The sequence below is a fragment of the Artemia sp. Qi Xiang Cuo genome, unplaced genomic scaffold (genome assembly GCF_049724085.1).
Source record: "Artemia sp. Qi Xiang Cuo unplaced genomic scaffold, ASM4972408v1 HiC_scaffold_23, whole genome shotgun sequence".
NCBI lineage: Eukaryota > Metazoa > Arthropoda > Branchiopoda > Anostraca > Artemiidae > Artemia > Artemia sp. Qi Xiang Cuo.
Window position 1 is genome coordinate 669,366 of NW_028297432.1, and position 27,457 is coordinate 696,822.

Genomic DNA, 27,457 nt, shown 5'->3' on the forward strand with positions numbered 1-27,457 from the left:
TATTAATTATTGCTGTATTGAAAGTATTTGCAGCTAATGGTGTTGTGCTGAGAAGGAAGAAAATTAGTCATATTGAAAGAAGTCTCAACTGACATTGCTGTCAAGAGGAGACTCAAATCTCTCAGATCAGATCAGAATGCCCTAAGAAAGATTATGATCGTTGTTTTAACACATAGTTCAGTGATCACTTTCTTAAAGGTTCGAAGGTAACAGATGAAGTTTGTGAACCTTCTTTCAAAACCTATCAGGAATGTTTAAAGGTAAACAGAAAATGTTTTAAATGAAAATGACATAGGCTACTTCTAGTGTATTTTTTTCTGGGAGTTTTGGTCAATTGAAAGCTTAAGACTTCATTTGCAGTATTTAAAGGCACTAAACAATCTATATATAGCCTTGCCAATTTAAAAGTCAATAAGATAACAGAAAGGGTGATCCTCATATTCACTTCACAGACAGACATCCACCACATGGCTAATATGGGAGTAAAGTTTATTTGTGATGAAAATGGATGTTATATTTAGATTGAGGATGCAATTCTAGGTGTATATTTTCACATTAGGGGGATAGGGTATATATTCTGTGAATGTAGCCTATAGGTTCTGAGAAATTCATGAATTTCTTAGAAAAACTGGAAAAACAAGGAAAGAAGTGAAGTTAAAGGCTCTCCCCCTGCAAAATGTGTTAACTAGGATTAGTCTGCACATTATGGAGTAAGAATTATTTTCTTAATGTTTCCTTAGGCTATGTCCATCTGGACTCTGAGGCTTAAAATACTGGTTGATCAGTTGGCTAACTCAAAGAATTGTATATATATGCACTGTCAAATTATCCATCTGGTGGTATCCCCTTCACAGACAGCTCAATTTTAGGGTTTGACCTATGTCAGGTTAGGCTGTAATTGCTGTCATGATTTCAGAACAGGGTTGCTAATTGCAGCATGGTTCAGTTGTTCCCTAGATTGCAGTTGAAAATACTTAGTCTATTCCTTGTAGCCCATTTTCATTGAAGAAAATGAATCCCTGGTTCAATTGCAGACACAGCCCATCTCAGAAGGAACAATGGTAAGAAAACAATTCTTACTTCAAAATATGCAGAAAAAGGTAAAGGCCCAAATTAGGGTCTATTGACAATGAAAGATGTTTAAAAAACAATCCATACTTCATAATATACAGAATAGAAACACAAGATTTGTCCTATTGCTAACAAGTAGGTATAATTTAGGGTAATAATTGTAGCTAACTTATTTTACATGCAGCTCTGCTATGCTTTACCCCCCCCCCCTCTAATATGAAATTATATAGCCAAAATTAGATGTTTCCTATGTATTTTCCCAATATGTCTCTCTTGCTTCAACTTATGTAACCATAAATTCAGTCAACTATGATAAGACAAGAGTTATTGAAGATAATACATTAGAAATATCTAATTTGGGCAATATATCTGTAAATTAGGTGGGTTGACAGTAAATTATAGTGGGGTTGCATGCTAAATATGTTTGCTACAATTATTATGTATATTGAATGAATGTGTTTTATTGCCCACTTTAAAGATACAAAATCACAAGTGGAGTAATGAATAGAAAATAAAGGGAAAAAAAACACTAATAAAGAAAAAACACAAACAAGCAAAGGTAAGTAAACAAAGCTCACTTCTATTAAATACAAAATGTCATGTATAACATTATTTTTTACCACAGAGCAAATAATAGCAGTGGCATTTTTATTATTTTTTAATTATTTTAATTGTTACTATTTTTCACTATTAAATTATGTTATTTACATTATTTCATATTTATGTTCATTTAGGCCTACATTTTGTCTTTTTTTTATTTTATAGGCCCTACTTTCTATTTTATTTATTATGTTACATTGTACTAGCCTCTTGTCATGCATTGTTGTAATCTCAAAAGAAAGCAAGTTCAAGGACAATTTTCTCTTGAAGAAAACTCCCCTCCTGGCAAAATTTGTTCCCACAGAAAATTCCCTCCCTTCATAACAGAAGATTCCCCAAGCGTTAATGATGATTATATTTTTAAATTTAACTTATTTGAAAAAATTTCCCCATGGAACATTCTTCTCTTTTGAATTTTGAACTTTGTTTTGTCACAATCCTGATAGCCTTAAAACCGCTGTCGCAAAAGGATCCCCAGCACCACGGTGAATTGGTTGCAATAAGCATGATAACACAACTGCTCTCACATGCATTAGTGCAAAAAGTGAGAATCTGTAACCACTGGTAGTCTACATGGGGACAAACACTTGAGCCCATGGCTACCCATTAAAGACCATCCAGATGCGTATTTTTCTGCCACTAAGAAAGGATGGATGACAGCGGACCTCTTCTATAACTGATTTAAAGATGTTTACCTGCTTTAGGTGAAAGGAATAGCACTTGTTATTTCTGACAGCCAAGACTCCCATTGATTCTTGGCTCTTATGCAACTTCCTTTAGCAAAGGAAATTACTATCCTCAAGTTGACAGCCCATGTTATGCAGCCCCTTGACATGGTTGTTTTCAAAGGGCTGAAATCATCTTATGAGCAGAAGCTTGTGAGCTGGCAATGAGCACATCCATGTGATATCTTGCAAAACCAAGAACTTGTGAAAATTTTATGTCAGATCTGGGAGACTTACCTTACCCCTTCACTGATTAAAAAATCATTTCAAACAATAGAAATCTACAATGCCAGTATTCCAGCACGTATAAACTGCAATGTGATTGACAAGGTGAAGTTTGATCCAGCCAAGTTAAAACAATATGTTGTGACAAAGAAATCAGATTACTATTTCAGTGTTGTTAGTCCAAAAAAGATTCATATGCATGAAAAATCATTTCAAGAACTTCTTTTGGACTAAGGATGCTGTCCTTTTCTTGATGCCTCAGCATCCAAGATATCCAGTAGGTAGAAAATTGCTCGGTAAGTTGAAGTAATCAAATCTATTGAGGCTTTGAGAGTGCTTGAACAAGGAGAGAAAAAAGAAAAGCTTGAGAACAAAAAAGGAAAAGTAAAAGAGAAGATGCTGAAGCCGAAACTGAAAAAGAAAGATGATCTTTCCAATGAAGACTCTGACATCTCTCTGGGCTCCTCAACTGAACAAATGGACATATGTTGTACTGTTGGGAGTGAGTATGAAGAAGAGGAGGAAAAGAGGCTAAATGAGGAAACGAGACTATCCTTTAGCATACAATACCAAACGTGATCAACAAGGCTGGTATATTGGAAGAGAGTTTGATTATCCTGATGAAAATCTTGTTCATATAGAATATCTTTGCTGACTGAGCCTTGCCAACTATTTATGTGACTGGCTAAAAAAGGATGCCATTGACGAAGTTGAAGAAGAATACATCTTAGCTGAACCCTTGGTGCTTTCTGGAGCTGGTTCCTTCACTCTACCATCATTCCAAAGTCGGCGCGTCACCATTCTGTACTAAGAAGCACAATAGGACCTGCAAGTTATGAAAAGTTTGCTTTTTTGACTCCCTCTGATACTATTAGAAATTACTTTTTTTTTACAAAAAAAAAAACAAATATACCTTTTTTTTTATAAATGATACTATTCCCCGGCGCACTGACCAAACGCCGCCAACGAGAGGCCCGGTTGACCGCCGCTGAAGTGTCGCAACGCCTCCGGCGCGCCAAACGCGTGCCGCCGCCGGTAGAGGCGTCAACCCTAAAGTCGGAGCTTCTCTTTTCTCGTGTGGTTAAGTATTTCGATTTTCCTGATTAGGAATAAAGCAGGGCTTGCAATATCCCCGAAATTTTGGGTATTTCCTCGAAAGTCTGTATGTCATCCCAAAAAAAAATTTGGTTACCCGAATCCCCAAAAATCACCCAATCACGGTGCCATCCCTAGTGATTTATCACTAGTGAATATCCCTGCCAAATATTACTTTGTACGCCATAATTCTTCACTACTCTCTTGTTTGTTAATTTTCGTCTCTTGTGTTACTTTACATATAAACCAGACTGATACAATTACAATATACACTGTTCTTCATATGTTGACAAAAGTATCGTCTTTAGGAAATTAAATTAAAAAAAACAACAAGTTTTTTCACTGAAAGTAAGAAGCAACAATAAAACTTAAAACGAACAGCAATTATTCCGTATATGAAAGGGCCTGTACCATCCTCAACGCCTCGCTCTTTACGCTAAAGGTTTTTATTGTTTTTAGAAGTAGAGTGGTGAAAAAGAGTCAAAGTTTAGCGTAAAGAGCGAGGCGCTGAGGAGCGGACAGCCCCTTTCATATACGGAACAATTGCTATTCGTTTTAAGTCTTAATATTGCTCCTTACTTTCAGTAAAAAAAAAAACTTGTTTTTTATTTAATTTCTGAACGTTTTTCAACTAATGCTGGTTCAATTTTGGCTCACCATGCATGAAAATTAAAACACAAATTGCATATTAATTTTGGCAGATTTAATCCGAATATGAAGGGTCCTTTTCAATACCTTGCTCTTTACGCTAAACCTGTGAACATTTAAAAAAAACTTCCTATTCTAATTAAACAGCCCCTGTGTTTCAATTTTAGTAAAAAGTCAAATTAATTCAAATTCAAATTAATTTATGTTCGTTTTTCAAATAATGCCGCTAAATCTGGCCCATCCTCTATGAAATATACCCCTCTCCCTATAGGAACTCCTCCATGGAAATTTTATCCAACATAAAGTACATCCTACCCCCCCCCCCCCCGTCAAATTCTCTCCAGACAGTTCCTTCCTCGCTGAAAATCCCCCCCTCTCTGTAAAGTTGCTTATGGACAATTCACCCTGAAAAATTGTCTCTAGCATTTTTCATTGGAATAAGACTTCAATCTATAAGCGGTTTTTGGTCACTCCAGAAATGCCCCCTTCCGTGGAAATGATTTCCCAGAAAACGAAACGCACGGAAAAAAGCCCCCGGATAATTCCCCCAAACGTCTACATAGACAAAATTTGGCAAAGCGAATGTAAGACCCTTAAAAAGACTTTCACATTGTAATTGTGTCAAGCCCCTGCTGTGCAACATTTCCTCTCGAATAATTACTCCTCCTAAATTTCCCGTTCCCTTGACGAGTGTCCCCGTAGAATTCCACCCCAAGTGCAAACCTCCTCCCCCCCCCTCCAAAAAAAAAATAGATGTATACTTACCAATAAGAAATACTATATGCAAACAATGGGCGAAGTTCACAACTTGCAGCCCTTCCCCCGGGGACCGTGGCGGGTCATTTTACACCTAAAGACATAGTTCTTAGATTTTTCGATTGTGCTGAACAAAATGGCTATCTCAGAATTTCGATCCAGTGCCTTAAGGAAAAAAATGAGCTTGAAAGGGGGCCTAGTTGCCCTCCAATTTTTTGGTCACTTAAAAAGGGCACTAGAACTTTTGATTTCCGTTTGAATGAGCCCTCTCACGATATCTAAGGACCGTTGGGTCGCTACGATCATCCCTGGGAAGAAAAAACAAACAAGTAAAAACGCATCCGTGTTCTTTCTTCTGGCAGAAAAATATACAAAATTTCACGTTTTTGCATATAGGAGCTTTAAATCTCTACAGTAGGGTTATCTGATATGCTGAATCTGATGGTGTGATTTTAATTAAGTTTCTACGACTTTCGGGGGGTGTTTCCCCCTTTTTCGAAAAGAAGGCTAATATTCTCAGGCTCATAACTTTTGATGGGTAACACTAAGCTTGATGAAATTTATATATTTGAAATTACCACAAAATCCAATCAGATTTGTATGTGCTCCCTTTTAACTATATTTCTTGGATCTTATTGAATTCCACAGCGTATCTATTACCTATTATTTTAACTATTATGCAAGGGAACTGAAACGCCACAGCCATTTCGTTTCTAACAGATTTCTGCCTCTCTTGATGGATAACGAAGAAGACAAGTAATTCAAGCTGGGATTTGAGAAAGACTGATGAAAACATTAATGTTTGTGGTCAACATTGATCGTGCAGGCAGCACACCGTCGCTGCTATTTTTGGTCCCGCCGCCGCCGGTCTTCTCTTATCGGTGCGCCGCCGGGGTCTAAATGATACTATTTGAAATCAAAAAATTTTTCCCCATTATTTGAAGTATGGTGTTACCTTTTTCATGTTTATAGTAAAAATTTGGAACCACCACTCTCAGAAACTTCTTCTATGTACAGGGAAGACTGATACTGTTGGAAATGCCCCATAGTAGACAGAAAACCTGTTTTCCGCTATGGCACACACATACTATTAACAAGAGTTTTTGTTTTGCATGGTTTTCCTGTACATAGAGGTATCCTCTATCATGTCTTAGGGTGACAAAAGTTTTATCTCTACGTACATAGTTTGACCTCCCTGAGATGAGTTACTTTGGTGATTAATTCACAGAAACAATAAAACTTATGCACTTTCTGGAGTGTGAAGAATATCAATAGTGTGACCAAGAACAACATCAAATCAATTTTATTATGCCAGCAACTTAAATACAATTTTGGGACCAAATTAAGCGGAAAAAAAACTTAATAAGGGGTCAGACTTACGCACGTTCACCCTACTGTATTTAATTCCCCCTTGCAAAATAAATCTTCCTCCAATACCAAATTGTCGAATTTTTTCATTCTTTTCTATCATTTCCTGCAAATTTATCATGGGTTGAAACCTTTTGAAAATGTTCTTCCAGTCCCCGTTTCCCTTAATTTCTCAGCATACCTAAACATATGTGAAATGTCACTTGTGTAAATGTGAACTGATATTTAAAATATTCTTATGATTTGTGTTTATTGCCATTCTATAGATTGTGCAGTCCTTACACAAAAGAAAATCTTGCTGTGGATAGGCCATAATTTTTCTGAACTTATTTTTCAGGAGGCACTGGTAACCCACAACCTGAACCTTGGAAAACTATTAGAAGAATCAGAGCTAGCCAAGAATAAAAACAATTCAACATGACATTTTGATTCAAATTTATTTTAATAAAGAAACTTCAAAATGGTCTACAATAGTAGAAATATAACCAAAATGCAGGATTATCTACTAATTAGCTGGATATAAATTTTTGGATGTTTTCCAATAAGCTAATGTACATCTTGTGTTCAAATCCAGTAGAACAGTCTGAAAGCTTTTCCGCAAATTCGTTTGAAATGCCTCGCTCTTCCAGCATGTTCAAGAACAAGTCACACAGGTACTGAAAAAAATATACAGAGTTGAGTTGCAAAAGGCAAAAATATTGAAATAACTGAAAACATTATGAGGCAATAAGATGAATTTTTATAGCAATTGATGATATAGAAAAATATTCGGGGCGGGTGAAGTCGAAGGTAGGTTCTCATTTTTGCCCCATGTGCGGAGATTGAGATCATGATTCAATTCAATTTTGGGTTTTGTAAGAAATTAAATGGACTGAGGGAGGAAATTTTTCCAGGGTGGTATATTAGAGAGGAATGGGTTAATTTTATACACCATATGATAGAAGTTTTATGGGGATTACGGTATTTGGAAACTTGGTGGGTCAGGTAAGGCACATAGGGACCATTTTTTGTAATTTATTTACGTATTAACTTGGGTTCAAGAGTTTCTTTGTTTAAAAATTTTGTGTTGTTTTACTTTTGTATTAACCATAGTCATAAAGGCTTTCAGTGTAATAAGTGTAATATCCTATCATTTAAAGCATTTGCTATTACAGCTACCATATGCAATTACAACAACTTAAATGCATGTATATATTTGTTTCATTAACAACTATTAATTTAAATTTTTAATTCTAAACATCTTTAGATTCAGGACAACTATAGTATGGTACTCAACTTAAAGAAAACTAGAAACAAACATAAAACCATTAAAAAGAATTGGTTGATGGTTCCTTAACTTTATTACTTCAAAGACCCTACAAAGCTAAAACAAATTGCAAGATGGGGGAATGTTTCAGCAATTATTTCAAAACTTGAAAATTAAACCATTCTCTTTGGGAAAGGGCATAAGGTACGCGTTTTTTCTGGATTTAGATGGCACTAGCATAAAAATGTTTGAGAATTAGTATATATGCTATTTGTATAAGGGCATTCCCATGGGCAAGGAGGTTTGGCTCAAGTAGTTGAAGACCCCCAACCCCTCTCTCACTTCCTTAGAGTATCCTTCTTACAAAAGTATCATTATTATTAGAAAAAACGAGTATTTTCCTAATATAACTTTTAAGCTAGCCAAAACTTCACAGTTGACCTAATAAATAGAAATGAGAATCATTACACATTTTGTTCAACTAAGCCATTGGCATAAGTTTTCTTAGTCTGTTGACATTATTTCTCAATTTTCTCATAAAAAAAAAAATTTCTGGTGGGTAGCAACTTATGTTTTTCTTGATATGTTTGCCAATTATTGAACTTTTTAACCTTGCATATTTTGTTAATTGTATTCCATTTTGACAAAAGAAATACTAAAAATTGCAAATATGCTATTGTAAATGCACATTTTTTGTAATTTTTTTTTCTTACCAGTAAATAAAAAAAATTACAGGAAAGTAATTGAAAGAACCTTCACTCCCAAAACAAAATTTTCGATAGGGGACACTCAAGTACTTTATCCTCCAAGGATTCCCAAGGCGAAGTATGCAGTAAAAAGATGCGCTTTTTCATGTTTTGTATCATGCCTTAAAATTTTTAGGCCTAAATTACTCAATTTTTCCTGGGAAGATCTCATTTTTCTTTCTAAGATTTATTTTGACATTTCTATTTGGATTTGTTTGGAAAACCTTCTTTATAACACAGAAAATTGTAGTGTACATAAGCATTGTATTTTTTCTGACTAACTGTTGCTCTTGTGTCTGGGGATGACAAATCTCTTTGGGTTGACAATCTTCAGATGGAGAAAAGATGCCATAGGCTGTTTAAAAGGAGGACCTCTTAAAGACATTTATACAAACCTATGTTCACCTTTTCATAACGTTTCTTCAAATATATTTCAAAAATGGTAAGACAACCTCTACCTAAATGTAAATATACTTCCCGGGAAAGCAATGGAGTCGTTTAGGAGGGGGGGGGGGGGTCGGTTACCCCCCCCCCTCCCCCAATAACTTGGCGAAAAAAAATACTATATAGTCCATGTCCCACGACTCTCTGGATGGAATCCTTCTTGCCTCCCCTTCCCAATAAAAATGCTGGAGCTACGCCTCAGCGGGAAAGAAACATTATTACATCGTAAATGGAAAACCAACGACGTCTTGATTTTGCATGTCTACCCATAAAAAGGAAAATAACGTAAGGCTGTTTGCTGACTCGCTGTCGCCTGCTATTATATTTTTGTGACACACAGCTTGGAATAAGCTTACAATGGCCCCCTTATCTCAAACAGTCTCAAATTCACAGATCTATTATCTTAAATAAAATTTAAGACAATAAATAAATTAAGAGTCTCGAACCCACGACCTGAAATATGATCTATTATCTTCAATAAAATTCTGTCGCCTGCTATTAAGTCTCAAATCCACAACTTGAAATTTGGTCTATTATCTTGAATAAATTCCAAAAATACCAGTAGCTTTTTATTTAATTGGGTTTACAGACTCAAGAGGTTTCCTTGCTTACAATACTAAATTAATTTCTAAAAATATGTCTGAAAATAATTTATGAGACCTAGACTGCCTGTAGGACAGTATAAGCTTCCTTATGCATATTTTTCTGAAAGCTCAACCTCTTTTCCTCAAAACCTCACCGAAACTAATAAAGTGTAACTCGTGGTCTTCTACTAATTTTCCTAAATTATTTCCTTTCAGGACGGAAGAAAAAACAAAAGAATTACCCCATCAAGAATATCACAAGCTACAGCATAGTTTGAATCTTTCCATTCTCCTTCGTAAAAGGTAACTTCATGAATGGCAAAGAAATCACCTAAAAAGATAAAATAGAAACTGATGATAAAAATATCGATAATGTTAATCATGAAGCATATGGGTAAGGAAAGGGTTAATAGGGGAGAAATCCTTCTCCTTGGACGACTACCTTGTATTAAAAAATAAACCCAAGAATCAGACTAAACTAGACATCTTAGTAATTTTCAAAGCATACATAGCTCCACACAGGGATGGGACTTCTCCCAGGAAATGTCAAAATAGTGGACAAGTCACACACCTTTGATTAGTCAGGTCCAGAAATATTTTTAGAAACAAATAGCCAGATTATTTTATTATTTTTTTTTTATGTTTATCGAAGTGACATCTTTCAAACAATCTAGTTCCCCACCTCCAATGTTTTTAGTTATGAATATAAATAAGAAGAAGTCAACATTCTAATGAACATCAACCAATCCAAACTAAAAACAAGACGTTTAAACAGAGGGAATAAAGCATTTATTTTGCTCAATGTATTAAAAAAAACATCTTAGGTGTCATAAGATGTATTGGACTATACTTTGTTGCTAATTATTCGTCTTTTTATCCAGATGTCTCAGATCATAACATTTTTCATATACTATAGATCGTAACTAAAAAGCCCAATCGGCATTTTATGTTATGATCTACAATCTATATAAAAAAACATTTCAAGGGTTTTTGAAAATACAGAGGACTTGTTTCAAAAGTACACTAATGACAGATCAGACTTGGTTCCTTTTATCTATAAAATAAAAATTGTCTTTGTCCCCTAAAGAAATGCATTCCAAATATTAAGGGTTATGATTCACTATTACCAGGGACATGTTCAGAAGCTTGTTTGTTTTAGGGGGGAAGGCTTAAACCTAACATACGTTCTGGTGGTTGAGGGGAAATTTCTCTTACTTTTGTATAGCTTTCACAGTTCTAATAAATTTGTAGATCAGAACAGTTATAGATCTAGCAACAATTACACAAATATTTTTTGTAGTGTCATCAGTTTTTTAACATTTCTCTTGTAAAAAAACGCAATTATCAAAATTCCAAAGTGTTCATGGTGAATCAAGGACTTTTGTTGCAGCACTGACAGGTCTCTAGAGAGAGGAGCTTCGGCACCCCTGAGCCACCTCTCTCTTGGATACAACCCTGGCTATAAATGCGTTTTTTCTTTCTGTGGACAACATCAAATCGTCAAAGAAATCCAGAAATTGGGCCAATTTTTTTTTTATCCCTGATCGATTTGAAACTTAAAAGCGTAAACCCTTGGGCCGGAAAGAACTTTTTATAAAAGAAAAATTCGCCTCCAGCTCCACCTCCACCTCCCAAAAAAAGGAAGCGGAAAAAAGGATCAAAGACAATATTTTTCTGAGTGGCTCAAAATTTATATCTTTGAATCCTTGGTCTATGGAGACCCCAACGCAGAAGGAAAAATAGAAAATAAAATTGGTTCCCCCAGAAACAACAGGCTTGACAAAGTGTCAAAATAACTTTTTTACCCGACTCTTTCATGGGAGGGTGGTCCTAGAAACTTTGAAAGGGTCCCATTTGATTGGAAAAACAGCTTATCTGCATAATCTCAGGAGCATATTGGACGATTGAGCGGGATTTTAATGGAATGTTGAAGGACCATGTCCTCAAATTCTGACTTGAGGGTTGGGGTAGAGGTAAATCGAAACAAACTATGCAACCAGACTATCAAAATGGCATATTAGTAACATCTCGGAACGAAAGGTAGAAATGGAGCTGAAACTTTCAGAATTCTGGGGGTAGGGAGGAAGCGAAGCTTCATGTTTCATGTTTAGATGGGGAAGATGTGGTGGCAAAAAATATGTATGTTTACGCCTAAAAGTTTTAGAACTTTTAGCCCAAGTGGAACTCTGAATCTATTCTAGGTGAATTAGGGAGGTAAATCGAAAGATAGATTCGTCCAGGCTATTGAAATAGTCTTTCTTCAATACAATTAATAGCGGATTTTTTCAGGAACGGCTTCAGGGATCGAGTTAAAAACTTCAAGGCAGTATCTGGGGAAGGCAAGGGGGTTCAAAATATTATGTAGGAGAAAAGGATAAGGGTGCAAAAACATTTCTATCTCGTATTATATACGTTATCTTTTGAGTCAAAGGAAGCCTATGTCATGCGATAATGGACCCAAAACTTTTTTTTCCGATCATGTGAGATTTGTAATACTTTTCTTTAGACCAGTTACTTGACTTAAAATGTTTTGATCATTCCAGACCAAAAGACTAAAACTTGGGATGCAAAAAAAGGAGCCTCATATTTCTTTTTTCAATTAATCTTAATATGTTCAAGTTTCATGCCAAGATCGAACACTATACAGAAAAGCCACTTGAAACTAATTTTAGCATCAGCGGCTTGCGACCTTCCCCCCTGGAATTTTTTGGTCTCTGATAGTCTTGTAACTTACAGGGCGGATAGTCCTGAATTAAAAAAAAAAAAAAATGAAGACTGGTTGTATCTATGAAACTGGACACCAGACATGACATCTGAAACTGAGGAAACAATTTTTCCCCTCAGATTTGCTTAGACTTTCAGAGCACACTAGATGAAGACAAGGGGACCACAAAGGCAAAAAAAAACATTGACTAAGGACAATGCAGACAAAAGCTATTTGAAATTTTTGCTAAATATAGGACCGAATTTGTTTCCCAAAATAGGCTCAAATTTGTTTTGTCTCCATTTGGCTGGTAGATAAAACTGAGAATTTACACGGGGCCATTTGAACCTAGGAGGAAAAAGATTTTGAAAAAAGTGGGTTGTATTGGCTCGCAAAACTCTCAAATTAGCCAAATACTGTATTTCTCTGATCGGCGGTAAACTTTCATGGTAAGTAGGCTCGACCAAGGGGCCTTTTCCTTTTGGAAGAAAAATGTAGTTATATTATTATTAGCGCGTAAAATTGAAACTTTTTATGCTGATCGGCCTTAAAATTGCAGGCTTTGAAGACAACTCAATTATAATTTCACGACCAAAGAGAGATAAATTAAAACAAAAAGTTGAATTCTTTGAAAAAAACTTGAAAAAAGGAATTCTTTTTAGTAAATGACTTTGAAATGCATAGATTTAAACAAACAGACAGTTACAAAATAAAATTTAATAAAAATATCCTTTTGATAAAATGGTGGATTAAGATACATTGTATTCAAGAGTGTCTACAGGATGGGGGTTCAGGATGGCCTCAGTCCCATAGAAGACCAAATACTTCGCAATTTTAAGAGTCGTATAGATAAGAATACCCCATGTACCCAAAACTTTATTAGTAAAACTATTATTAAAAATTTAGAAAACAAAATCACTGATGATGAAAACTTAGACCAAACATTCAAGTATTGTACAATACTTAAATTATAATCCAAAATTTTGATTCTTAAGCAGAAACACTGAAATAACTTTAGAAATATTTTTAATATATGGATAAAACAGGACCATGGAAACAATAAAAATAATAGAGTAATTATTAGTTTATTAGTTAATTAGTTTATTTATTAGTTAATTATTAGTTAATTAGTTTATTAAAATGAAAATTCGAGTAGCCAATACAAAGTTAAAAAAAAAGAACTCAAACGCATCCAACAATTCGACTACATCAATTAAAAACGAACTACATCAATTAAAAAAAAGTTCTGAAAAAAAAAAATTTTGAAAAAAAGTAGTCAAATTAAGACACAAGACGAGCAATTATAAGGTCCATAGCGTTTCAAACATAAAACGAACAGAAATTACCATTAATGAGTAACTGAATCCCAAAACGAAAACAGATTAAAATCAATAATCAGATCAAACAAAGATACTAATACTACAACAGATGAATAAATACATCCTTAAACAAAAAGAAATTAAAATGAATAATCAAGTCAAACTTTAAACAAACAGAAATTATCGTAAACAGGAGTAGGGCTACTGCTCCCTGACCTTCTAAAGGCTACAGCATTTGCACATTAATGAAAACAAAATGTATTTTAAACATTTTCTCTTTTATATTTAGAATTTGAAAAATAAAATTGCTGAGGCTTCCAGGGAATAAAATGGTCAGTCTACTTTCAATAGATCTTTCCAGACACCTTGATGATTACTGTGATTTTTTTTTAATATTTTGAAAAATAAAAATCACATTTTTTTCACATTCCTGCAATTTAAAGAATTTGAAAAGAGAGTAAAGTAGCACCACTCTTACTTTTGAGCCTAAACTAGTCTCTTCTTCTTCTTCTTTTTTTTGACGCTATGGACCTCTTTTCCTTGTGAAAAAGAGAAAAAATGATTAAGTGGTCCTGTTTAGAGTAATGTCTGTTCGTTTTAAGTTTGACTTGATTTTTCACTTTAATTTCCATTCGTCTTACGATTTATTTATTCATCTATAATAGTATGTGCTACCTTTTTTGTTTGATGTGATCATTTGTTCTAGTTTCTACTTGTTTTTAATTTATTCGTTGGTAGTAATTTCTGCTCGTTTTAAGTTTCAATTTTTATGGGACTTTATTTCTGCTTGTGTTTGTGTTCCAAAAGATAAGATTTATTGCAAAAAGCCTGCGGGCCATAGCAACACAGAATAAAATGAACAAATAAAGCTTAGGAACAAAATACAACATTGGATAGTATAAATCCAATCCTAAAAGAAAAAAACAACAAAGACAAAAAAGAAACACACCAAGTTTCGACATTTTAACTGACAAACACCAATCATAATAAAATTCAATTCCTACTAACCGTAATAAGCTACCCCCTCAAACATGATTCCCTATGTTTAATCCCTAAACGAAGATGCTTACACAACTGTTTATTACCACATGCGTTCTTATCAGCCAACGACGAACAGAAATTATTCTGTATAAAACTTAAAACGAACAGAAATTATTCCGTATATGAAAGGGGCTGTCCCCTCCTCAACGCCTCGCTCTTTACGCTAAAGTTTTTTATTGTTTAAAAAAATAGAGTTGTGAGAAAGTCAAACTTTAGCGTTAAGAACGAGGCGTTGAGGAGGGGACAGACCCTTTCATATACGGAATAATTTCTGTTCGTTTTAAGTTTTAACGTCGTTCCTTGCCTTCAGTTAAAACTTGTTTTTTTTATTTAATTTTTGAACGTTTTTAATTAATGCAGGTTTTGATTTTGGCTCACCGTATATGAATAATTAAAACAAAATTTGAATATGAATTTTACTTTTATTTGGTTAAATGGCTTTCTCGAAACTTGTTTAATTTTATTTACGGACGTTTTTATTAGTAATAAATATACGTAACTTACGAATTAACTTGCGTAACGAACTTCTATATTCAAAATTTTTTTAATACGTATATTAGAGGGTTCGCCCCCTAGTCAATACCTTGCTCTTTAAGCTAAATTTTAATTTTGTTCCAATTCTTTAAAAATGACCCCTCAATTACAAAGGCCGTTAAATAGAATAAATAGCTCTTATGAAAGTACTAAAAACTCTTTGCCTTAAAGAGCGAGGTAATGACTAGGGGGTGAACCCAATCATATACGTAATATTTTCTGTTCATTTTAAGTTTTGATGTTGCTCCTTACTTTCAGTTGAAAAACTTGTTTTTTATTTAATTTCTGGTCTTTTTAAATAATGCTGGGAAATCCGGCGCCCCTTCATAGTAATGTCCCTTCCCCCATGAAAACTTCCTTCATGGAAAGATCCTCCCACATAACCCCCGATCCACCCACCCCCACTACCAGAAACCCCCCCCCTGAAAACGTCTGTATACTTCCCATTAACCAATACTATATTTTAACATTGGGTAAGTTCATAACTTTCAGCCCTCCCCCCGGGGACTTCGGGGGATTAAGTCATCCTAAAAAACAAAGTTATCATATTTTTGACCCTGCTGAACAAAATGGCTATATTAAAATTTTGATTGGGTGACTTTGGGAGAAAAAATGAGCGTGGGAGGGGCCTAATTGCCCTCCATTTTTTTAGTCACTTAAAAAGAGCACTACTACTACTACTACTACTAACAACTCACTGCAGCACCAAGCCGCCTGAGGCCAACACAGCTACGCAAGCTCCTCCTCCATCCCAATCTATTCAAAGCCTCCCTTTTTACACCCGCCCACGAAGTTCCCATTTCCTTTAAATCTTTCTTTATTCCGTTCTCCCATTCCAGACGGGGACGACTTGCTTTCCGTTTAGCCCTAGATGGTTGGCCGAAAAAAACGATCTTCGGCAATCTGTCATCCTTTATCAGCACAACGTGCCTAGCCACCTCAACCTTTCTTTCATTATAGCCCTAGAGAGCGGTATTGAACCACATTTTTCGTATAGCCTATTGTTTGAAATACGGTCAATCAGACAGGTACCCAGAACAATCCTTAAGCAATTTCTCTGGAAAACATATAGCAAATCTTCATCCGCTTTTCGGAGCGTCCATGCTTCAGAGCCATATTTGATCACTGTCATCACTGTAGCTTCTAATATTCTAATCTAGGATTGCAGACTTATCTTCCTATTCTTCCAGACTTTTTTAACAGTGAAAAAACACCCTGAGCCTTGGCTATTCCATTTTTAACGTCTTCACTGCTCCCACCATCTTTACAAATAATACTACCAAGGTAAGTGAAGCTGCCCACCGGATCAATCTTTTCATTTCCCAACGTCACCTTTTCATCTTCACTTATTCCTAGCCTTAGTGACTTAGTCTTCCTAACATTAATTTTCAAACCAATTCTAGCACCCTGAACTTAACAAACCACTAAAACTTTATTCATTTTGCTCACACTTTCATCGAGGATGCGTAAATCGTCAGCATATTCCAAGTTCAGGAGATTTTTTCCTCCCCATTTAATTCCGTGGTCTCCCATTGCCTTTCCTGTGCTCAAAAAAAAAAAAAAAAACTGCGGTCACACTGTGAAATTTATAAAAAGGCACAAGTCACGGTTTCGGGAGTAATTTTATTTTCATTGATTAATTAATTTGGGACAATTGCAACCTACGTCGTGACTCGGCGTAAAGAGCACTAGAACTTTTAATTTTCGTTCCAATGAGCCCTCCCACGATATTCTAGGACCACTGGGTCGATACGATCACCCCTGGGGAAAAAAAAAACAAAAAAAAACGAATAAACACGCTGGCAAAAAATGCAAAATTTCACATTTTTGTAGATAGGAGCTTGAAACCTCTGCAGTAGGGTTCTCTGATACGTTGAATATGATGGTGTGATTTTCATTAAGGTTTTATAATTTTTAGGGGGTCTTTCCCCCTTTTTTCGAAAATCAGCCAAATTTTCTCAGGCTCTGAACTTTTGATGGGTTGAACTAAAATCGATAAAACTTAAATATTTGAAATCAACATTAAAATCTGATTCTTCTTATGTATCGGTTGATATGAAAATTCCATTTTCAGAGTTTCGGTTACTATTGAGCCAGGTCGCCCCTTACTTACAGTTCGTTACCACGAATTGTTTGATTCCTGAAGGGGATAACTCAAATAAGTGCTATTTTTTGTTAATGGTATTCAGAGGAACGAAATGTGTAATCTTGAGGTAAGGGCTTCAAATAGCAAACTTTAAACAAAGGCAGCTCAGACAGATTTTAGTAGAAATATTAACATATTATACTGCTAAAATCAAGACTGTACCAAGATTTTTATCTGCATACCTTGCCAACTACACCCCCCCTCTCCCTCCCTCTCACTTCGAATCACATCTCTGTCAATTCTGGGTCATCTAGAGATCATTTGTGGATTAGTCTCAAATCATCAAACAACCATCATAAATAAAAAAAACACACACAGTAATTATCTACTTTACACCTGGTGTATGATTTCAGCAAACGATGGCATCTCAGTATTTCTGATATGACTAATAACGATAGTAGGGCTAAAAAAAAGTCTTCCCAAAACAGAACATGATATGCAATTTCCTCTTTCGTTTACATGGAAGGATCCTCTTGTCTATAGAACCGAATGACCCAAATGTGGTTTAATTTTAACCAAAATTAACATTAAATAGTCTATTGAACTGACTAATTAGATGCATGAGGGCTAAAACTACAATATAACATCCTAAAGCAAAACCAACATAATTTACATGTTTTATAAAACTTCCAATTTCTACTTCAGTTTGTATTGACGGATTCTTTAGTCTTTATAATTAGAGAACCTCGAACAAAGTATATAATGAAAAAACTAGCGAGATCAAGCCCAAAGAAAAGCACACACGAATGGAGTATGCTTCCTCCAAAAAAGCTCTTGACTTTTGACGATTATCCCTTTCTTTTATTCATCTATTATTTTGCAGGAGCCAGAGCCCTTCCCAAGATGCTGTCTGGGGCACCTGATCCCCGTCCTCAAAAGAAACATTTGACACTATTATTCGAATTTATAAATCTGTTTTGGTATAGACTATAGGAATAGCCAAGGCTTATTGAAATGAAAGAATTTGGCTCTACCTGGGAAAATAGGAAACTGATGACTATGCATATGACAGTATACAAGAGTTAAAATTAATATTCCAAGCTCATGTATTTTATCTATTGTTCTCAACACTCACCGTCGTCCGCATTAAATTGACCATAATTACAAGTGATGCCAATAGTTATCCCATCTTTAATTATATCTACTTTAAACTCAAATTTGGATTTCGTTTCACCACCTTCTGGTTGCTCAGCATTAGGATTCAATTCTTCTGGTGCTTCAGAATCAACAGTATGCTTAACTGTGTAAGCTAATTTTGATTCTAAAATTAGATTGAATGAACAATGTATGTTTTATCTTGCAATATAACATCAGCTGGCAATCCTGTTGGGTAAGAGCATAAGTCTAAGCGAGTGTAACAGTGTAAGCTAGTGAGGCCAACAAACAACCAAACAGCATTATTTTGTAGAACAAAATACTGTAATACAGAATGTAAAAATGGACAAAGAAAATTAAAAAGGCATAGGACAGAAAGGAGGAAAAACGCATGTTTTTTATAATAAACAAGGTTATAAGACAAAAATTTACAAATAGACTGCATGACACTTAAATGAGAAAATTTTATAAGTTTGAATCCCAAGGCTCTTAAGGAATGAAATATACTTCAAAGTTCATCATTGTATACCAGGAATTGAACTCTAGATTTCAATGCGGTTCACATTACAATAAGCAAGTAAGTATGACGGCACTAGACCGACCCTTAAGGTCCAAACCGGCTGTGCTGATCTCTGCTTCGTGTCCCTTCAGCCAGGAAGTGCAATGGGGGGTGGGCCAACCAGCCTGTGCTTTCGCACATCCTTCCTCCATTTCGGACTTTACATTCCATGATCTGGATTACACCATTCTTTTCTCAGACAAGACATCTGATAAACTTGCTGAGGGCCTAACTTCAAATCTGTCATAAGCAACACGCCATACCATTCCTTTGTCTTTAAGTCAAACTCATTTAGACAATTATAAAATCCGCAACTAATGGCCGGAAGCGCCGTATTGGTACCTGCCGGTTTTAATTAGCATTAAATTACAAGGGACAGGTGAGCAGGTCTCGACGCTTCCCTTGCTCCCGGTGATCCCTGTGCGGCTATTCAACCTTCTTTCTGACTAAGTGAGATACCTGCTGTATGTTTGTTTGCTACATACAATGCGGAGCCAGCAGCTTGTATGGTCTCCAGTCTTGAACTTTTTATACCGTGCCCGGGCTGTAGGGAATGTTCACGCCGATATTGCGAAAACTGGTGCGGACTTTTTTAGCACTGATTTGTTAATGGAAGCAAAGAAAATATTGTGGAATTTTTCAAACTGCGCGAATCGCCCAATTGACCGACGGAAAGCTGCAGATAACTGTCTGGACATGCTAAAAAATTTTGAAAAGTGTGATGAAAAGCAGATACCCCTACCCCGTTTCGTGCTGTACGAGCCTGACGAAGTACCAGTTATCGCAGGGGAATCAAGTGCTACACTTACTCGTAAAGTTAACGAACTATGTGTCAAATTCGACAATTAAGCCCTGTCAAAGCGCAACCCGCTGCCTTCTTTGTCTCAAGCCCCCACACAATCATCCAAACCCTCTTTTGCCGTTATATTAAAGAATCCACCTAAAATGCTGAATGACCCCATGGACTGCAAAATTTTTTATTGATAACTTGTGTGGTGACTCGAAGTCGGCGATAACTGAGCTTAGACCGGAAAAAGATACTTGGCGCCTCGTCGTAAGTGATAAAAATAAAGCTACTGCGGTAGCTGATTAAATCTAAGGACCAATCGCTAGGCTTACAGCTAAAAGTTCCAGTGTATTATGGACTTGCCCGTTTCGTTCCTGACAGTGTTACTGACGGTCAGTTGCAGAACTTGATAACTAACTGTACCGAAATCTCCCAAATAGGCAAACTCGGCCCTACAAGCTTCGGTTTTCTCGTCGAGTAGACTTCATAGCAGCCATTTTCTCGCCAGTGATAATCGAGTACGAGCGAATCCGCATTGATAAGTTTCTCCCTCTTCCTCCTCGCTGCTACAACTTACAAGCTTACGGACATATTACCCAGCACTATAAAGCTCTTACTCGCTGTTCGCGTTGTGTGAAGACAGGACATTCGAACAAGCTAGAAACCCCCTGTCAAAAAACATGAAGTGTGTGCTGTGCAAGCAAGCTGAGATGAAAGGGCATTACCTTTTTTAAGCCCCGGAAAATCAGAATCATCAAAATATTTCATTAAAACCTGAAACTGATGCTTAAAAAGAAATGCTCAACTGATTTTGTAGCTACAGGGAAAGTCTAAAACACCAATTTTACCCTATATTTCCTAGGAAGTACCGTATTTTACCCTATTTTACCATTTACTTAGCGAGTTTTTATTTTACGGTAATTTTAAAACACTATTGTCAGCACTAACCATGTTAATTTTTGCTTGTTTTGAGTTTGGCTCAAAAAGAGCTTTTTGTAAGGTTACTCAAACCTTAGCTAGGGTTGAATGAATGCAACTTTAAATAAAACGATTATATCAAACATAGAGATAGCTTATACTGATAAAGATTAATAAATTCAATTTAAAACATTTAAAAATTAAATTGAATATTTGTGCCAAACTCAAAACAGACCAAAATTACGACAAACAGAAGTTCGGCTACTGCCCCCTTCCCCCTCTCCTAACTGTAAAAGTTCTAAATCCTATTGCGCGACTTTGTTTCTATGAAACAAAACTCATTATAAGTTTTGCTTTATATTTAAAACATTGAAAAAAAAAAAATATAATTCAGCGAAGTAAAAGTATATTCAGTCGTCCAGGCTCAGTATGATTCATTCATTATGTATAAACATTCAGTTCATTTACAATAGTTATTTCCAGTCATCTAGATTATTATACTGATTTATTTTTCTAATTTTCATCAAAATTTTGAAAAACTGAAGAACACTGTTAAAAAATATAAATAGTTTTGTTCATTTCAAACGGAAATAGCACTATTTTAGACGCCATTTTCGAAAAGTTTAAGGCAGTTTTCAAATGTCCATGAGTTTGTTGTCAAAACATGATTTTACTACAAGACTAATCGAAATAATAGTTACAATTCCTGAATCAACAACAAATCAAAATTTTTCCTCGCCATACAGATTTTAGTTACTATGGGCCATGGTTCATTCTTCCCTAGGGTGCAACAATCGCGGCAAACACAATAAATGTAGATCACACACAGGAAAAACCATTCGGCTGTTTTTTGCAAGTCTAGTAAAAAAATAAACCACTTTGTCGACACTTACGCAGATGTATCGAAATTCTCCAAGAGCCAGGATGGGTCAAAAAATACAAAAACTGCAGAGGCCCAAATCTTTAAAATTTTCATGGGAGGTTCTCTGAACCAACTGCTGCAGAGACCAATTCCAAGTGGAAGATTATTTCCTCAAAAGGAGTCTAAATCTCGTGTTTTAGGATAGAGTTCTAAAGATTACTGGCTAAAACACAGAGATGTACATAGACATGCACAGATCTGAAGACTAGGGGTGTTATATAAGTTCTCAACAAGTTGTGTGTGTGCGTGTGGGTGGGGGGGGTCGAAAATAATGTTTTTTTTTTTCCCTGATTTTGTTTCAAACATACCCCCAAAGTACTTATTCACTATCTTGATACAGAGATAGATTGGACACACGAGTACAAATTATTCAGAAGTATAAAATATTTCCTGAGTTAATAATCTATACCAGCACTGTGGATACTTTTTCTTATGAAAGTTGAACAAAGAGTGAAAAATAATAATCATAGAAGAGTTAGTTTGCCTAAATTAACCACATTCAAATATACAAGAGATAAAACAGATCTTATTCATAAAACAGATTTCACAAAAAAAAAACTGTCAAACTTAGGTTTTCTATAGACACAAATTGTACAATTTACAACAAAGAGAAAACATCAATCAGTCTAATGAACCAGTACATAATTAAGTAATGACATTAAAAAAAAAATAAAATGTAATTGAATGAAGTAGCAAATTAGTATCCTCAAAATTAATTAGTTATGCTTCCATGTTTATTTCTTTCTTTTCTGTGACAATTCATAGCAATATTGATAGAAAAAGCTACCTATAACTACCCATAGTTTTCTGGATTACTGAAGGGGTTAACAAAGCTATAGCTTTTTTTAAAGAGAAAATAAGCGTCTGCTTTGACCCTTTTCTCAATTTGTGTTTTAACATACACAAATGTGCCGGAGGAAGGGGAGAGGGCTTTCAAAACTATACCCTCCAAAAATCTAGAGTTTGTCTTCCCCGACAACTTATATATTCTCCATGTAATTAACATATCTTTGGTAATTATTTTCTGATGTTGTGCTCATCCCTTATCTGAAATAAATTGCTGCATCCATGCCTTCATCTCTTCCCAGTCTTTTTTTCAATAATTATATTTTCAAGCTGTATCACTAAGAATTTACATTTTTTCCTTTTATCCGTTTAATCCATGTTTGCAACTAAAATATTGTTATCATTTTAATGAGTTGATTAAGTTGTCATCATTTTAATCATTTGATTGTCATCAATTGATCATTTTATTGTCATTTGATTTAATCATTTGATTGTCATCAATTGATTGAGTTGTCATCATTTAATGAGTTGATTAAGCTATTTGCTATCAGATTTGAATTCTGCAGTGAAAAATTAGGTGATTTATACAAAACCAGGTCCCTAAGAAAGAGGTATATGCAGCCTACCCTCCCCTTCCAGAAATCTTTTTGAAAATAATAATAAATAAGATTCTTGGGCAAAAACTTGCCACAAAATCTATATCACAGATAAAGCAACAAAAAGTAACCTGAGATGAAAGAAAGTAATCAAAAAACATTTCAACAATACATACACCAATTACCAAATTAATGTGCTTAGTACATAGAAAATTATCTTACTCTTCATCATTGAATTTTTACTGAGAACGACTTCACCGCCATCATATTTCACATCAAAACCTTCAAAAGTAGTAGGTGGCACTTTCATTTTTTGATTTTCCTTTTCTGTGGCAATTTTCTCTGTCAATTTTTTCTTTAAGCGATCGAGGTCTAGAAAAAATTATACACACAGTGCCTGGTTGAGAGACAATAAGAATTATAGGTGATTTAACTTCACACAATTGTCTTTTGTGTGGATACTGAAGTGATAAGAGAAATGTGAAAACAATCATTGAATATTTAATTAAAAACTCAGATATAAAACTGATTACTAACATGGATCGACATACTATAATCAATAGCATAACAGGAAGATAAGTAACCCTAGACGTGGCCCGATAATCAGCCTCATTGGCACCACAAGTATTACTCACAAGTGACAGGGACTCCACTCTGTATAGTGATCATTTTGCTATTATGGTAGAGACTTCTTAAGATAATAGTGCATGCAAAAATCATGAAGAAACTAGCAAAGTGAATTTAAAGAAGATTAACTGGGAATATTTTACGAATAAATTACAAGAAACAGACGTTCAGTCACAGGTGAAGGGTTGTGAAGATGTCGATGAAAAGATAGATGTATTTCAAAATTCACTCTTAGGAATAGCACAAGAACTGGCTCCAAAAAGTAAAAGAGGTCCTATTCACCGCAAACTGAGTGTTTGGTGGAACAGTGAATGTACAGTTGCAAAGAAACAGCTATTAGAAGCAAGAAGAAGGTACAATCAGCTTCCAAACTTTGAAATTTTTTTAATGTGTCAAAGAAGATATGCAGTCTTTAGGCGCCAAACAGTGGAAGCAAAGAAAATTTCGTACCAAGAATTCGTGGAGAAGTTGGATTTTATACAGCCTGCAAGTAGAGTGTACAAAACAGTAAAAAAATTGATTACAGGAAAGACAGATGATAATGGTAACCCACCCTTGACTGTTAATGGAGAGGAGTTAGTGGAAGAACAAGAAAAAGCGAATAAAGCAGTAGATTTTGTAGAGTCAGTGATTGGAAGACCAGACGATTTTAAGGATGATGAAAAACTTACATTTGCTAAGGTAATAAGACTCTAATATAGAAAATTATATGGATTTTAACAGATATTTTACTGTAGAGGAGTTAAAGAATGTGATTTGAAAGTTACCATTAAAACCACCAGGTTTATACATGATTTACCCACAGTATGTCAAACATTTAAGTGACAAATGGATAAAAACATAGTTAGAAATTATTAACAAAGCCTGGAAAGACGGAATATTTCCAAAAATATGGAAGGATGGGTTAGTAACTATGATTCCTAAACAAGGCAAAGATAATTCAAAAATGGAAAACTTAAGGATGATTGCTCTACTACCTGTGTTAGGAAAAGTTTATGAAAGAATGGTTAAGGAGAGGCTTACATGGAAAGTGGAAAGAACAAACACTTTGAAAGAGGTTCAATGTGGGTTTAGAAAGAACAGATCTACTATAGAAGTGTTACAAATGTTTGTAAATGATGCAGTATATTGTTTGGAAAATAGAAAAATCTGTTTAGCAGTTTTCTTTGATGTGAGTAGTGCTTTTGATAGTGTGGTTCATCGACATATACTAGAAGGAGTGATTGCAGCAAAGGTTAGAGGATGTTTATTAAGATTTTCTTATTATTATTTACGTGAACGAGAAGTGACAGTAAAAGTGGGTAAAGCATATTCGGAAAGAAAGGTACTGAGAAAACGTGGCGTACCACAAGGCTCCTCATTGGGGCCAGATTATTACAATATAAGTGAATTTGACATACCATTGGATACAGGAGAGGATAGAGCTGGGATTTTCGCTTATGATAATGCAATGTGGATAGTGTGTGATAGTGTTGAGGAGGGACAACGAGTGGCCCAGGAGGAAATAAAGTTGATGGAAACGCGGGCCATGGAAAATTGTGTGCAGTTTTCGGTCGAGAAAACCAAAGCAATGGTAATCATGCAAACAAAAAAGTACTCTGATCTTTGTCTCTTTCTAACTAGTGAACAAATTGAATCCGTGAACAAATTTAAATTGATTAGAATTTACATTGATAGACAGCTGAAGTTTAAGGTTTATGCGAGACAATTAAAGAAAACATGTTATACAATATTAAATTTTATGAAAGTGCTATGTGGAACTAACTTTGGGCCTAAGCCTGATTTTTTTAAGGGCTTTTATGTAAAATACATAAATGAGAAATTGAAATATGGAGGAATAATTTATATGGCAGCGTCTAAGTCCTTGTTAGAGGAGCTGGAAACTATTCAATACAGTGCTTTAAGGACAGCTTTTGGAGCAAGAAAGACAACTCCAGGGAGCTTTCTCGAATCAAAAAGTGGGATTGAGAAGCTAGGTAGCAGGAGAGACATAGCAACATTAAAGTTTTTACGGAAGACATGTATATCTGACCGGTCAAATCCAATTAAGTCGAAACTGCTAACAGAGGGACGGTGGTAATGTTCATGGAAGAAACTATTCATTATTGTGAGGGCAAAAAAGAGAACTGACGACTTTCAAATGGATTGTCAGTTAAAATCAATGTTGGGAATGTCCAATATGCTAATTACTCCTCAATGGAAATCCATACCATACCATTTCAATACTTAATTTGGAAAGTGTGATAATCTAGATTATGATCAATCATTCAAGATGACAAAAGAAATGCAATATCTTGACACTGTGGATATCTTCACAGATGCATCCAAAGTGGATAATAGAGTGGGGGCTGCTTTTGTAATTCCCTCCAAGAATATAGTTAAATTGATTAAATTAAGTGATGCAACTACAGTTTTTCAGGCAAAAGTAGTTGCAATAGTCAATGCAGTGAAATACATAGTATATTTGGGAACAACAGGTGAAAAATATATAATTTTTTCGGATTCAAAAAGTGGTTTGGAGGCAATCAAGAATATTTATCTAGCAAATAAAGTAGCTCCTGAAGTGATCTTTTGCCATGAGAAATTACAGAAACTACTGAAAAAGGAAGTAACCATCACATAAGATTGGGTACCGGGGCATGCAAACATTAATGGAAATGAAATGGCTGACACTGTTGCAAAACAAGCATCCACAGAAGATGGGCAAACATTTTGCGATATCACGCCCAGGATGGTTAATCAAATTGGAAAAATGATAAAGAAATTGAGAATAAAAACATTCGAGGACAGCGGTGCGTTCTCAACAAATATGTTAGTTATACAAAAGAAAGAAAGGCAATTTGAAAAGAAAATATATGGACCTCTAAGTAAATCTGAAGCCAGGGTGATATTCAGACTAAGGTCAGGTCATGCAGGAATTCTGAAATATAGAGCCCGTTTTTATAATGAAGATCCAAAATGTGCATTTTGTGGAAATGAGGAAACGGTAGAACATCTGTTATTCGAATGTGCTGGAACAGAAGACAGGAGGAAGAATATTAGACAGTTTATTAGAGAAAAAAGAATTCGACAGAGTAGTGACATACTAAGTGGAGCGGGCTTGAACAGTGACTGTGCTGATGGAATCAAATTGATATGCAAGTTTTTAAAGGATATTAATCGGATACATCTTATATAAACCAAGTAGTGTAGTGACTACAAGAAGCCTCCTGAGTCCTTGCAGGAGGAGAGGAGGAACCATTCAATTCAATTCAATTCCTCTGTCAGAAATTCCAGTAGTTCTTTATCTCCTGAAAGAACATCATAGTTAAGGCACAGATTTTCAAATACAACGATTGTACAATATCAGATCAGTCATTATGTACTGTCAGCAGTCAAATTAATCAAATAGTAAGAGGTTTAAGGGTAGAACAGGAAGATGATATTATGTGAGTGTTGTGTGGAAGTCTACATTTTAAAGTCTTTAACAACAAACAGCAAAACCTTCCAAATTATGTTGCTTGGCTATTCAATAAATAACAAGACAAACTACTGTAACTCACAAATGATTTACTTAATCATTTCAACAATTTGGCCCTGAGCAATACAGCCCTGTCTTGAGTGTCTTGACTGTGTCTTGAGTGTCTTGACTGTCAATACAGCCCTGACTTGTCAACACAGTCCTGAGCAATATTTATAAACTTGTCCAGCCACTGTTCTAATTTGTGTATGCCTATGGTGTCAAATTCCTTAGATTCTCTTAAATTCTTTAAAAGAACTTATGCTCTTTCAGTCAACATTGGATCAAAAATGTTTTCTGCATAGAGTCTCTTTAAGAGGTCCAACCTTTTAAAAGTCTAAGGTCAGGGGAGTAGGGATGATTTGGAAGGATCTCCTACCCCAGTTTTGAATTTTTTAGATTTATCAGAGCTATGC

General features: G+C 35.2%; 1 protein-coding gene and 1 pseudogene across 1 annotated transcript; one reads left to right on the forward strand and one right to left on the reverse strand.

The window, feature by feature from the left end:
• Positions 1-6,906: 6,906 nt before the first annotated feature.
• On the reverse strand, positions 6,907-19,058 carry LOC148938944 (complement component 1 Q subcomponent-binding protein, mitochondrial-like). The gene is made up of 4 exons (XM_089107403.1): positions 19,028-19,058; positions 18,328-18,513; positions 9,751-9,839; positions 6,907-7,144 (listed from the first exon to the last, which is right to left on the reverse strand). Exons 1-4 carry the CDS (start codon positions 19,056-19,058, stop codon positions 6,998-7,000), a joined length of 453 nt encoding a protein of 150 aa, XP_088963529.1. The 3' UTR covers positions 6,907-6,997.
• Positions 19,059-25,283: 6,225 nt separating this feature from the next.
• Positions 25,284-26,720, forward strand: LOC148938945 (uncharacterized; annotated as a pseudogene).
• Positions 26,721-27,457: the final 737 nt, after the last annotated feature.

Coding starts and splice junctions, on each gene's coding strand:
- LOC148938944 (XM_089107403.1), bottom strand. CDS start 19,058: ATGGAGGAAGGATGTGCGAAAGCACAGGCTG. Junction 18,514..19,027: donor ATGTGCGAAAGCACAGGCTG/GTTGGCCCACCC, acceptor ATCTAATTTTAG/AATCAAAATTAGCTTACACA. Junction 7,145..9,750: donor CTTGTGATATTCTTGATGGG/GTAATTCTTTTG, acceptor TATTTTTTTCAG/TACCTGTGTGACTTGTTCTT.